The sequence below is a fragment of the Falco peregrinus genome, chromosome 11, assembly GCF_023634155.1.
Source record: "Falco peregrinus isolate bFalPer1 chromosome 11, bFalPer1.pri, whole genome shotgun sequence".
Classification (NCBI taxonomy): Eukaryota; Metazoa; Chordata; class Aves; order Falconiformes; family Falconidae; genus Falco; species Falco peregrinus.
In genome coordinates, this window is record NC_073731.1 from 28,511,940 (window position 1) to 28,526,444 (window position 14,505).

The 14,505-nt window shown below is 46.3% G+C and overlaps 1 protein-coding gene across 1 annotated transcript in view; it reads left to right on the plus strand.

Annotated features, from left to right (window-relative positions):
* Nucleotides 1-13,053, plus strand: part of GALNT14 (polypeptide N-acetylgalactosaminyltransferase 14) — a 101,187-nt gene extending 88,134 nt beyond the window's left edge. Inside the window, exons 12-15 of the mRNA XM_055816541.1 lie at nt 558-641; nt 1,823-1,967; nt 9,216-9,335; nt 9,910-13,053. Of these exons, the coding sequence (XP_055672516.1) occupies nt 558-641; nt 1,823-1,967; nt 9,216-9,335; nt 9,910-10,068 (508 nt within the window). The 3' untranslated portion in view covers nt 10,069-13,053. The remainder of the gene's footprint in view (nt 1-557; nt 642-1,822; nt 1,968-9,215; nt 9,336-9,909) is intronic.
* Nucleotides 13,054-14,505: the final 1,452 nt, after the last annotated feature.

Here is a 14,505-nt window from a genome sequence, read left to right on the forward strand (position 1 = left end):
AGGGAGGAGCTGGAGTTTGGAAAATACCACTGCACAGCATGACACCTCAGCAGAAGTTTTGCCCTGGTTAATGGAAGAAAGAAATGTTTCACTGTGTGGTTAACTTCTGCTGGCTTAAGGGCACGCTTAGGTGCTCTTGGAAATCAAGGCCTTCTGTAGTCCTGTAAACTTAGAGTAACTTATAATAGCATATATTAATTTCCTAGTACATTAGTATATGAAATTAGTGCTTATTGCATGTAGTAGATAGCATACATTTTTTTACTAATAATTTTTAAATTGCTGGAGTTTTCCATGAACATTTTCATGCACCAGACTCCAGGCTCCTTGTTAAAATGGCAATATTGTGCCGTTTTACCCAGCGAGACCTCCAAAGAGGCAGGGATCAAAATGACTGCCCGAGCTCAAGCAGGAGAGAGCAGAAAACAGAGCTGCTGGTGCTCTTGTGTTTGCTGTCCCTGCATATCTGTTGGGTTTCTCTAAGCCTCCCCTTTTTGGTGCGCTGGGTCTCACCTTCATAATTTCCATTGTATCTCTGTGATATCTGCTTCCCACAGTGTCCAGAGCAGAGTGGAGCTACGGAAGAGGTTGAAATGCCGCAGCTTCAAGTGGTACCTGGAAAACGTTTATCCCGAACTTCGGTACGGATGTGTGATCTCCACCTGTCTGTAGCAGCCAGCGGGGTGCCCCATCCCTCCTGCCCCACAGAGCTGTCCTCTGCACCTCCAGTCCTCACACCTCCCCCTGCCCCAGAGACACAGGCACCCCCTCCCCTGGGCTTCACAGAAGGGCACAGTGAACTCCGTGCTGGCTGTAAAGACAGCTCGCTCACGGTGTGACATGGCTCATTTGTGATCCTGCTTTCTCTAAGCAGTCTTGTAGACTCCGTGGCTTTTTGCTGCAGGGCTGGTGAGGGGCAAAGCACCAGGTATTTCTCCTGGGGCTTCCTCAGGCATCTTCCTGCCCATGCTGTGGGACAGGTGGCACCGGGGAATAGCCAGTTTTCCTTACAAAAGTATCTCAAAGTGGAAAATCCACCGTAGCCTTTGGTGGGTTGTTTCATTACTTAATGATTTTTGCTTACAAAACAAGCACCTAATTTCCAGTCCTTTCACACTGTTCTGTGATACTCAAGGCTTGTCTGTTGTGAAACCATCCACTCTAGGAGTTTATGACCTGTATTCAGGTGGCTCTGCCTGACTCCTAGCCTTATGCTTTGTTTAATAGGCACTTCCAGAGTTGCTTTTGCATGGATCCCTTTTAGTTATCAAAATTACTCCAGAAGCCATTGCATCCATTCTCCCAGTCACTATCAGGAGCCATACTGAGAAAGGGTGCAAAAGTTCTGGAGATACCTCCAGGGACCTGCTGGTGCAATGACTGAGTACAGAATCACAGTGTGAAAATGATTTATAGCTGTTTTCTTGCTTTTTTGCCAAGTGTGGCATTGCACAGCAGCAGCATTCACAGGGAATGCCAGTGCTCTGTGGTGGTTTGTTATAAAGTTCCCCACTCTTGTAAGCTGAAGGCTGACCTTCAGCCTGCTCACAGTCTATTATTTGCTTCTCTGTTTGCCTTGTGCACTGTTATTTATTTTTTCCTCTTATAAAGGCCATCCATCCATCTCTGAGTGCTGCTTCTGCTGCGTCCCTGTCCATGTACCGCTCAGTACTGAGTGGTTCAGTGTTGTAATAGACCTTGCCATTCTCATTTTCTGAAGGTGAAATGGTGTGACTGCACTGTTCCTACCCCACTGAGCCTCCCTGCGAGTACTACATGTGCCTGGGGGAGTAGGGATGTTGTTTTTATGCTTTTTCCACAGGATTCCCGAGGAATCGCTCTATCAGACTGGGATGATCAGGCAAAGGCAGAGCTGTCTGGAGTCACACAAGTCTGAGGCCCAAGAGTTCCCCATCCTGAGCTTAAATCCTTGTATCAGCAGCAAAGGCACGGCAGCAACGGCACAGGTAACGTGTTGCAAATCCTTATGATGCTGGCTGGAGAGAAGGCTCTGGGGCAAATTCAAGATGGTTTCTTACATGTGCTAAAGCTCTCTTGGGAGGATTACCCATTCTGCCAGCCCCTTTCCTCAGGTAGCATGTAGTTAAACCCTGGTAAACCCTCCTTGCCTCGGTGGGGGCCCTGGGCAGCAGCAGGAACTGGTGCAGGAGCCCCAGTATGGGGTGCGCTGGTTAACTGTGAGCTTGCCTGCACCGAGCGCTTGCTGCTGCTCAGGAACGCCACGCGCCGTTCATCTGCAGAGATCAGAGAAAGACAAAGAGAACTATAATTTCCTCTCATCTTTCAGCCTTATTTCTTTCAAAATGCACTGAATTGCAATGGTATTTATAACTTCATAGTCTGCATTCTCTCAATATTAGATTGCCCATTAAACTTGTGAGAATTTAATGAGGATGATCTAGGTTTTTTTCATTCTCACTGAGATGAGAAAAAGCTATATGAATCTGTGTTCTCAAAAGCATATTCTAGGAAATGTTAGAGCCAACAGCAGGCACATGTGCCTTGCAGCGGAGTTGGTGGAGCAAGACCCTGAAGACGCAGCTTCAAAACCTGCCTTTGCTTCAGGCTCTCTTTGTGATTTTGGGCATGTCAGTAAGTTCTCTCACTGTTCCCATCTATAAAACAGGGAGGATAACAATCACACACACCTTCAGGAGTGTCTTGAAACAGTTTAATAGGCAACAGTGTATTTGCTTCCACTTGACTGTACATCCTTAACCCTGATGGTTATGCATTCAAACCAGGTAGCTATGCATATAAAAGGCCCAGCCTGGAGATGCTGCTGAAAATGTCCCTAATTTGTATGTGCAAATGAAGCATGTCATTATGTGTATCTCTTTTGCATGCAGTTGCATGACTGTCTTTAGTTAGGAAGGTAATATCTGCTTCACAGTGCAGTAAAGTCAACAGTGACTACTTGAATGTTAGTCAGTTCAGAAAATATAGTGAAAATAACTGCAGATACTGCATAGCTACAGTTCTTACAGTTTAACTAGTTTCCACATTTTAGAGTTCTTTTTCTTTCTTCCACTGCTATGAACAAACAGCAAGAGAAGTGAGCTGATGAGAGCAGGTCATCATGTTTTGCACTCTGCTGAAGAAAAAAAAAAGTTTTAGTGGCAGTTGCAACTTTCAATGAATTGGATGTTTTTAAAAAAAATTTGGAAAATCAGAATGGAAAATGTTGCTACAAGCTAGCATTTCCAAATGAAATGGATTTGGTCTTTCTGAAATATCAATTTGATGTGATACTTTAAAATGAGAAATGTCATGCCTACAAGTTGGGTTGTTTCATTCCCATCAAACACATTTTGTTTTGACATTTCTGTGCAGTAAATTTTTTGGAATTTTTCAAGCCACAAACTTTTCACCTTCCCATTCTGATTCTGCAGCAGTTGTAATAGGTCAACACTTCCCACTGGATGGCAACTCCATTTCTTGTGCACACCCAGGACTAACTCTGCAAGGGAACAGAAAAATACACTACAAACAGATTGCTGAATAGCTACACTCGTTACACAGGCAGGAATAGAGAACAACTTTTCCTTTTATCTTTGTCTTTCTAGGATAGTTCTCTGTTAGTTGTACCCATAGAGAATATTTCAGCTAAAAGCAGGACATTTAAATTTTATTTTTAATAGAAACTTGTATTTTCATTAAACAATTGCTACAAGACCACCTGACCTTGTGGATGACGCTGGCGTTATAGTCACCAGGCTGTGTAGGATAGATATGCAGCAGTCCTGAATGCTACTTGGCTTCATGTGTGGTATACCAGAGTAGAGCAATAACCTTCACTTTTAACATACTGAGGTCACATCTTGTTTACCTAAGCTTCATTTTTTGAAAAATAGGCTTAGCTAATTCAAAGCTGTGCTTTCCTGGCATTCAGCAAGTACTATGGAAATATCCTGGCTATCCAGATCCTTTTATTATCAGTGTTAGTAGCATTAATTTGGTTGCTTGATTGCCCTTCCATAGCTGTCTCCCACTAGGCTCCCCAAGCCCCTTACCAACATGACATGCATGAAGTCCTGGACTGGGTGTGAGAAGATCTGGGCTGTTATACAGCACCAGGGCTTGAGGAGAGAGGAACAGAAGCTGTCAGATGGCAATCAGTTGCTCTTTATTTTAGTTTTTTCTATCTGTAGTGCAGAGGAAGGGTGTTGTGAGCCCTCTGGCCCACATCCATAGTCTGGGTAGATTCAGAAGAGTAGTCAGTGGTGAAATCAGGTTTACACCCCTACGAAATCTCCCAAACCTGCCCTGATGTGCCTGGAGTTACTCCTGCAGTACTAAAAGGGGCACTGAGGCACAAGAAGACCCCTTGCCTTCGTGTAGGAGAGCTCTGTCCTCTCGTCCCTGGGACCCACGTGGTCATTTCCAGAAGTTCTGGTAGCAATCAGGGCAGGCTTTTTCTCCCGAGGTGGCTCTCAGAGGGACCTGCTCTGGAGTTAGTGACTGGCAGAGACCTTTGTGCAGTGCTGCCCATCCCCAGGCCACAACGGGCTCTGCCTGCGCTCCTGCCCACCAGAGCCTTGGTGCTCTATGTTTTGTCGCGTCTCATTTGCTAAACAAACCGATGGATTTAGTTTTTCACAAGAGAAGCACATCTGAGGGAAAACAATTGATAATTTTTTCCTGGTCTATCTGGTGAAGATGTGAATAGTTGGGTTGTTCGGTTGGCTTTTTTTTCAAACTAAGCGTCAGTTGATACTAGTCTGTAGATCTTTGGAATAGGTATCTGACTCTGGGATTTCTTTAAATCATTAGCAGTTTCAGGAAAACTGACATCCTTCAGATAAAAAAGCAGAAGACACTTTGACCTGGATACTCACACACATGTAAGCAGTAGCTGACAAGTGAGGAAACAGTGGGTAGTTTGCTGCATCTGTTTCCCGGGCTTGCACCCCAAAATATCTGGGCCTTGGAGCTGAGTGGCTGCCATTGCATCTGGGTTGTATGTCCTTGATCTTACTGTGAAGGAAATGCAGTGATAATCTGCCTGATGTGGCACTGAAGCTCACCCCAGTTGGCTTGAAGACCTCTGTGCGTGACTAGACTTGGCACTTTCTTGGGAGAACATTTAGCATCTATCCATACTAACCTGACAGCGTCCCTCCTGAGATATCTCAACCAGCAAAATTATCTTCTGACCTTTCTGCCCACAAAGGTCTTTGTACTTCTGCTCCGTGGGCACATCTTGCCGCAGCTGTAAGCCAGCTGGCACTGCGGGAGCTGGGTAGAGCGGAGGGGCTGGCTGGCAGCGGTGTCACCGCCGCACCTGGGCTGCCACGAGCACCTTGTCTCCTTTGCTTTCCCTCTCCTGAGGTGCCTGTAAGTGCTGTTTGCATCCCAGGGCCTTTTGATGAGTGAAGCACTTTGGTGCCCTTAGGTGACCCATGCAGTTGTGTGCCTTGGGAAACCCTTCCCTGTGATTTTAGAAAGATAATTGAGGGCTGAGGTTGTTCCTGGCTTCTTCAGAAGTATTTTTCTCTAGCTGCTGCTCCGGGTTTAGGGTATGGCTGACCTCTTGCTCGGCAGCAGAGCACACACAGCTCTGTCACGTACCACTGGGCTCCCGTGGGGCTGCTCCCTGCTAGGCTGAGGGGCTCCTTTCTCCTTCTGCCAGCCAGGCTATGCCAAGCCGAAGGTCACATTTTAAAATAATTTCCTCAATTCACAATGATGCTGAGTAACAGTGACAGGTGCCTGCTCAAATGATGCTAAAGCCTTGAAAAACAGTCACAGGCCTGAGATGGGGTTAGTGTTATCTGAGGCTTCAGAGGAAGGGGATTGCTGGCTTTAGTGTCCAGCCGGTAGCTTGGCTCTCCCAGTCCACCCTTTTCCTCCTTGCTCCACCACCACTTCATCTTTGTCTGAAAAGGCAGGAAATCTTGACCTCAGTTTCATCTTGTACGTCTGCTTTTCCTTGCTGCCAGGGTCAGCTCTAGACACCGCTGGCATCTCTTGAGGCCAGTCTGCAGCCCCGAAGCCACCTTAGCTCCTCGGAGGGCTCTCTTCACTTGCCCTGGGCTGCCCCATCCACCACAGCCTCTGGGGTGTGAAGCTCTGCTGTGGTTCCTGCTGTGCTGGCTGCCTGAGGGCTCAGCGCGCCAGGGTTTAGAAGATACAAGTAGTTTCTCATGGGAAAAAAAAAGCAGGAATTTTCATGCCAACTGATACAAATAAGGGAAGAGATGGGGTAAGATAAAAATTTGCATGGCCGTTTGCCTTTATTTTAACTCAAAGCTTTTAATGGATTCTGTTGTGTTCAAGTGACATCCCCTCCCCCGCCCAGAATTTCTTCATTTTCTGCATCATTTTCTCTGGCTTTCATCTAGGGCTGAAAAGAGACAAGACATGATTAGAAGTGGATAAAACATTTTCAACAGGACTGGCTTTCATAAAAAGCCATTCTGCCAAAATAGAAGAGCCGTGTGAAAATTTGTCAGTCTAGATAAAGACAGCAGCAGGGCAGCCTGCGGGCAAGAGCGGAGGGTATCAGCTGTCGGACCGATGCGTATATCCAGCTCTGAAGGTCTCACTGCTTATGATGAACAACAGCTTAGGAGAGGTGGTTACCACCACCCTCTCTATCCCATGGCGTCTTGCTGAATGAGGGGATGGTCCTGCCTTGAAAGGACGTGAATATTGGGAAGGCTGGAACAGGGTCTGGCCTGGAAAAAAAGCCCGGAGAATCTCTGGGAGGAGCAGTCCTCCATGGGGTGTCTCGGTGCAGCAAGGAGTTTAAGAGTTCAAACCAAAAAAAACCCTCACAAAGTCCCATGGCCTGAGTTAGCTGGGGCATTCAATGTATACACAAGTTACAGGATTAACTTGCTGCTGCTGAGGAGCCTCATGGGTGCAGCTCCAGCCCTGTCCTGAGCTAAAATGACAAACAACTGGTTAAAAATATAAAGCAGGTTTTCAAAGCAGCTTGTAGCGGCGTGGGCGCCAAGAGCAGATGTTGGAGCTTGCCCCGTAGGGTTTGGTTCTCACAGATGCAGGACTAATTTGGCACCTGATTTCCCAGGCTGGTGGTTTACACAGCAGCTGACAGCGTGCATGGTTGGGGTGTCTGGAATGTGTTCACTGCAGGATCAGGTAAACTTTGTTCCATCTGACGAAGAAGTAGTTGCCAGAAGGCCCTTTGGGTGCAGACTGGAGCTTTGAAAATGAATGCTTGTTATGTGCCGATATCCCGGGAAGCTCTCTCTGAGAAGCCTGTGAGCAGGCTGTTCAGAAAACCAGGTTTGATTTCCATTAGCTGGTGGGGACTAGTAGGCTAAGAAGCTCAAGGTGTGATGATCACAGCGTGAAGTCCTTGTGGATCTGGGTCTGCTGTGCAAAAGTGTGTTTCCCTTCCAGGTGGCTAAGAACCTGAATGGAGTAGGTTTTTTATTCCCAGGAATTAAATGCCTGTAGCTGTCTGTTTTGAAGTCGGGGACAAGAGTTAGAGGTGCTGACGGTGACAAATACCAAAGAGGTAGAAGCATTTCCCTGCTCTAATAACTCATGCTAATGCAACCCAAAGCCTCCACCATTCAAAGTCAGGGGAGCTGCAGGCGTCCCAGCGCTGAGATTAGAGCAGTCATTCTTCACTTCCCCCCCGGCACTCAGAAAGGGTTGCAGTCTCCCAGGAGCCCCTTTTACCCTTCATTTATCCAGATCCAGCCTAACTACCATATGTTTGAGCACTGCCTTCCCCTCCATTCTCAACACCCCTGCTCACTTGACTCCTCCGCATCTGAGCTTTCACTGTTTTGCTTTCCCTCTGCACCTTTTCTTTCACGGCAGCTTTCCCAGTTCCCATAGCGTGTATCCTGTCAAAGCCTGTTGCAGAAACCCTCTTGCTCCCTGGCCTTGCTCTCTCCAGTATGGTTGTTGCCCTCTGCTAGTGAAGCCAGCCTGCTGCTTGTCATCCGGACCTGCTCACCTGCCCTGCCACAGCTCGGCAACCTGCTTTCCATTTGCTCCTGCTGCTGCTCACCTGGCTGCTGTCTCAAAGCCGTTTACACAGCGGGAGTTGATCCTGCTTTGCACCCTGGCTAGAAGCCCTCAGAAACCCCTTCCAGCCCTGCTCTTTCTAATTTTAAAGTTAATGCCAGCACAAAGTTATAAGCAATAAACCTGTTCCAGAAGACACTCTCCAGGGTTACATAAAGGCATGGTTTGTGGTTTCCTGTAAGCCAAAGCAGCTCTTATCTGCTTGTGTACACCCATAAATAGCAGGGAGACATCCCTTGCCTGGGCAATCTCAGATCCTTGGGAGGTGCTTTTGGGTAATATGAACACAGGTGGATGACAGAAAATGTTCAATGGGAATAAACATTGGAGTAAACTTCTGTGAAATACTCCTGGGCTAAGCAGTGTATCTGTACATACATGATGCTTTGTCTAGCACATTTGGAAATGCTGGCCATACTATCAGCTACTTCATTTTTTCTCCACGTAAAACATCCATGGGTGAAAAAGGATAATCCCAGAGAGCCCCTGTTGTATGGTAAGTTTTACACAGGACAAAAAGTCTCTGTTCCTCCCAGGGTTATTTCTTGGGCTGAGGAGCTGATAAAGAGCAGGTGAACATGAAAAGCAGCATGAGGAAAAAAGCTCCAAGACATCCCAGGGGAGCAGAAGTAGCAGTGGTCATAGCAAACCAGTACAGCAAACATTTGGAGTTTGGTTCTGCTCCTTTGATTTAAAGCAGAGCTTTACCCCTGATTTTTGTGATGTTTGGAACAGAACCCCAGGAGTTGCAGATACTTGCTATATATCACCTCCTGTCTCCTACTACCAGCTGCAAAGCTTTTCTGCTGCTCTTCCTTGGAAAAAGAGGATTGCACATTGTGCAGTTAATAGTATTTCTGCCTCTCTTTTGCTGTTTTTGCATCCCCTTGTTCCCTGGCCACAGCCCAGTTCTGGCTATGAAATCCTTTGCCTCATGAACCATTTTCTTCCAGCAGCATTTGTAGACATTTTCTTTGGTACATGGAGCACCCCAATAACAGCTGCTGTTTGGGGGAGGCCTGAAACATCCTAGAGACGTGTCCTGGTGCCTTTTGAAGTCAATGAGGTTTGTGCTTGGGTTCAGAGGTGACAGGATCCAAGCCAAAGTGTTTGTTTTCCAGGTAGAAGAATACCAAGAATCAAGCCTGATCTCTCACCTCCTTACTTTTTCTTCTTCTTTGCAGGAATGGACGTACACGTACAACCACCAGGTCCGCCAGCAGCAGCTGTGCTTGTCTGTGTACACCCTCTTCCCCGGTTCCCAGGTGCTGCTGTCACCTTGCAAAGAAAGTGACAACAAGCAGGTGAGCCCTGTCATTGATCCCCTGTTTTCTTTGAAGTTCTCTTTTCCTCAGCATAGTATTACTGCACATCAAATGTGCTCTGCCTTCACCCGGGAAGCACGGTCTATCTGGGAGTACAGACTCTGGCCTGTTCAGCCCTTTGCCTCTTAAATGAGTGTGTTGATAAGGATGTCTATTAGTGCGGTTGGTGATCTGGATACTTATCTGCAGAAGTCAAACCAGAACTGGCAATTTAGTTTACACGCGCTGCCAGTCAGCCAGCAGATGCTAACGTTTCTCTGCAGTTAATCATCAAGCTGGCATTTGAACCAGTGACCTGGGGAAAAAGCTGTTAGTAATATATTATCTCCCTGAAGCCAGGCAAAGGCGAAGCTTGAATGAGTGTGCTTCTGATGGGAGAAATGCTCAGCATGTGCTCTGCTCGGTGTGGGTTTGGGGACCTTGTACTTCCCAGCATCAGGCCACAAAGGCTTAGTGATGACTGTCCTCTTGATGCTGGAACAGTGTAGTAAAAGCCTAATAAGGAGGAAGTTTTTTCACCCCTGTTTCTCCTCTCGTGTGTATCTCTCCTCAGCGATGGGGTAAAGTTGGGTCACACATTGAACACATAGCTTCACGCTTCTGTTTGGACACTGAGACGATTGGGGACACGAATGAGAGTACCAAAGAGCTTGTCATCAACCCTTGTGAGAGCACAGCCATGAGTCAACGCTGGGACATGGTGATGTCTTGACCTGCTGGAGGACTTATGCAGTAGGGATGGGCACTGAGACATTGCTACATGCAGCCAAGGTGCACCTGATGGAGCTCAAATGCAAAACCATTGGTGGTCCTTGAGTACTATGGGACAGGAGAAGAATCATTCAAATATAAATAAGGACATGGTGCTCCGGGTTGAACAACGGATGTTATCTGCAAAACATGCAGGTGGGGTTGGCCTGTTGGTGGTAATACATTCAAAGAGAAGGGATGGCAAAAAAACCAAACTTGAAATGTTTTAGAGGGATACCGGTGCTCCTGCAGTGGGCCCTACAGAACTTCATTGTGCTCAGTATTGATTAATCTCTCTGGAAACAGAGGAAGAAGAACCTTGGAGACCAAAAGGAGACTTGGACTTGGAAAAACAAACATCTCAATAGCTTTTGGGGGGTGAGGTGGGTGTGCAAGGAGGCATGTGCCAAGGGATGCTAAGAAACATCGCCTGGGATCAAGTGGAAAACACTGAATTATCTTTGCACTTTCAATTGCTGTGGATGACTTTGCTGCAGACAGGATGGGTGGAGCCATGTTGCACATTCGAATTTCTATCTGGTCCACGTACAAGTTCTGTATATGGGGGCAGGGCAGTCATTTATGGCTGTGGCCAGGATCAAACCGGCCAGTAATGGGGTAACCCTGCTCTATGCTGACTGCACATGGGGGCTGTTGAATGTCCAAAGTCCAAACAAAGAAAGGATTTGGGGTGTGAGATTAAAGGATATAAACTGCTGTGAAACTGGGAGGAAAGTCAGTAACATGATTATTTCTCCTCCCTGAAGGCCATGGGTGAGCCTCGGTCACTGAAAACTCCCCTATAATCTCACTATGTGTCTCTCACTGCTTCAGATCTGGACTAAGTCAAATTTTCACTTTTCTTCCATAAAAGTAATATTTTTGGTAATTGAAGGTAATTGTGTCATATTTCTGTTTCCCAATTCCCCGCTACGGAAGAGGGGACTCCCATGAAGTGCTACTGTGGAAGGAACAGAGGTAATTGAAACTAGAAACTGCTCTGAGAAAGGAAAAGGGATTTACCTGGGTCTGCTCCCCAGGTGTCTTGTAGCTCAAGATGTGAAGTACCAGAGAAAAGGTTTGGGATTCCCCCAGTCACACCTATGAGCTGGCAACCCTGGGTCACAAAGCACCTTTCTCCCAAAGTAATTTAGCATAGGCAGACTTAGCAGAAATGATTTCTTCAGCTTTTGGAGACAAGTCATTAACCAGAGGTCATGTCAGGTGGTATCACTATGTGGGAATGAAGTGGCGGCCAAAGGGGAATAGGACAGAAGATCTCAGAAGGGATCTTAGAAATGGAAGACCGGAAGGTCCTTTCCAGCCTGTCTTTCAAAGCAGCTCCCACTGCAGCAACAGGTAACAGGCAGTGAATCACCAGGAGCTGTGCGCACAGCTCTTGTGCAGTAACAGCTCTGGAAAAGAACTTTCACAGGACCGTCAATGTGATTTGAAAAAAACCATAGTTTGTGTTTCTCTGAATGGTAGGGTTTAATGAAAATCCTATCCTTTGTTTCCTGGGCTGCAAACTATAAGTAAAATAGCATAAGCTTTGAGCCTTCAAGTGCTCTCAGCATCCCTTCTTGAATAAATTGCTGGCTTTCAGGATTTTACTGCCTCAGTTTCTCTTCCCTCACTGCTGGAAGAAAGTTGTATGTGTAATCTCCCTGGCTTAGAGGCAGAACAGTGTAACTTACAAAAGGTTGCAGGTTATAAATGCTTTCCCTGTGCTGCAGTGATTACTAACTTCATCAGGCTCCCTTGGTGCAGACCTCAGGGGCTTCTGTTATGACAGGGCTGGAGCAAGCTGTCATTTTGTGGTGGGAGATGGCATTGTTTCCATGTCACAGCTTTGCCCAGGAAACAAAGGGAAGCACTTAAAATGGAATGGACCCATTTCACAGAGAAGGGTAATGACCTTGGGCTCCTTCTATTTCATTGAATTGGGGAAATATCACAGCTACTTTTCACACCGGTGATGACAGGCAAGTGGTAGTAATTCCCTGTCTAGTGCTTGCAAGGGAAAGCAGCTCCAAAGAGCTTGAAACTTAATGTATTCACATCTGCATTGTGCCTACAGCCCGGGACTGCCTAGCTGCTGGCACTTCGATTCTGAAAATTCAGAGACAAACAACTTGGCATCAGTTTTTAAGTCCGTCACCTGGCAGGTACACTCTGAGCCAGATCTCAGACCTATCTAGCTTCATGATTTTCCACCACAGCCAAAAATACCTGTTCTGCTGACAACCAAAGCTCTCTAAACAGGTAACGCTCTACTTTGCCTTAGCAGAAACAGCTACCTCACTACACCTGGGTGTGCTTGAGCACACAGACCCGCGGGATCTGCAGGGATGTATTCCACTAAGAAGTCGTTTGAGCAGCTTTTCAGGTCTCTGCCTTTGTGAAACCCAAACGCTATACCAAACCCCTCCTATTCCAAAACACCCGCGAAGGTGATCACTGTGAACTTGTTTGGGGGCAGTGGAAGGCAGGCAGTGGGGCAGGTGACATCAAGCGCGGTATGCCCCACCAGTGAGTAGCATCCTTAGCTAGGTCTCTTGCAGGCCCAAAAGCCACCGAGTACCCAACAGACCTGGGGAGCAGCAGCCACTCAGCGAACTGGTGATTGTGTCTCATGTATCCATCGGCTGTAAGCCTTAAACTGCAGCTTATTTCACAGTCCAAGAAATAAGATTAGCCCTGTGGATCTGCAATGTTTTTGGAGAAGCAAGAGAGTATCAGCCTGACTCCTGGGAAGCTTTACGTAAGCAGGCAATGGCCTGGCAGTCTCCAGCGCTAGCCCCAGTATGGCATTTAGCAAATCTTCTACTTAGCATCCCTGCAAAGAGACCTTGCATTGTGTCAGGGGGAGGGTTAACTGCTGCTGAAACCCAGCTCATACCTTCAGGTTTATTTCATTTATTAAAGTACACTGGAGACAGATGAACCTTTCTTGCTTTGTATTTGTTACTTGCCTAGATATTTATTATCCTGCAGTGAACAGATATATGTGACATTGATAGGTGTGTCTAGATGGGCTCCTATGCCTGTACCTCTTAAGCCCCAATGTCATTTGGTAGTAATGCTTTTTGGTAACATTTTGCACTGACTTAAAGGCACAAAAGATAAAGTAGAAAATATGGTTCTAATCCTGGCTGTTGAGCTTTGTGACAGCCTTTATGATCTCCAGGTAAGTCACTTCTTGTGCCTTGGGAAAATTAGATTCAGAGAAGGAACCTCAGGGCTAGAACCACTGCCTTTTAAAAAGCCAAGAAAGGCTATGCAAAAAAATATATCCAAAAGCATCTTAGCCACCCCCTTCCCTCCCAAAGGAGATCCATGTTCCAGTGAGAACAAATCTATCTGGGTTTAGTTGGGCTGAGGAAGTCTTACAGTCCCTGCCTCGCTGCTTACATGATGTCTGGGTATTTTGTGCTCTGTACCAGTGCAGTACCATAAGAGGACAACACAAAGCATCAATGCTTGGAACATCAGCTTACAACACGCAGATGCAGTAATTTAGTAGTAAAGAGATGGAAATTAAATTTAAAGACCTTTGATTATTCAGTGATGCAATAGGAAAATGAGGTTGGTGGATGAAGACTGGAGGACTGTGGTTCAAGACAAGCACTAGCTCTGAGTGCTAATCCTTTCTTCTGTTTCTAGGAGTGACTTGAGATATCTTACTTCATTTCCCTGCCTCAGTTTCCCAAACTTTAGTGAAGACTAAATGTTTTGATCAGAGAGAAAGCCAATTATTAGTTTTTGTTGCATGCAATATCAGTAGTGTTGGACTGGCAATTGACTGACAGCCTCTGAAGTTAGCTCTGTGGACCCTTATCATCTGCCTGCACAAGGTCTGGTTTGGATGGAGTGAATTTTCCTCATAGCAGCCTGTATGGTGCTGTGTTTTAGACTGGTGACCAAAACAGTGTTGATAATACACGACAGTGTGGTTTGGTTTTTTTTTTCATTTGCCTTGACCCACAGGTTTTTCTCACTTTCGCCCTTCTGATTTTTTCCCCCATCCCATTTGGTGGGGAGCGAGTGAGTGACTGGACAGGGGGCTTAGGTGCCAGCCAGAGTCAACCCCCATGCTGCCCTCAGCAAACCAGAGTCTTTAGCGTTAACAGGCTGGTCTTCATGGCTTGGGCTGATCGCAACTGTACAATAGGATCTGCACGGCTCAAATTTCAGATCTTAAAAGCTTTAGAGACAAGCTATGAGCTAGAATCATTTGTAGAAGTGGAAAAGGAAGCAAAATCATTACACACGAGCAGCAGAAAAAAACTGTAGCTCATTAATGTTATGGCTAAATTAATTTTGAATGATCAGTCCAGCTCCAGTTTTAATATTATGTAGCTGCTTTAGGTGGCTGAAGAGTTTAAGGAAGGTATGG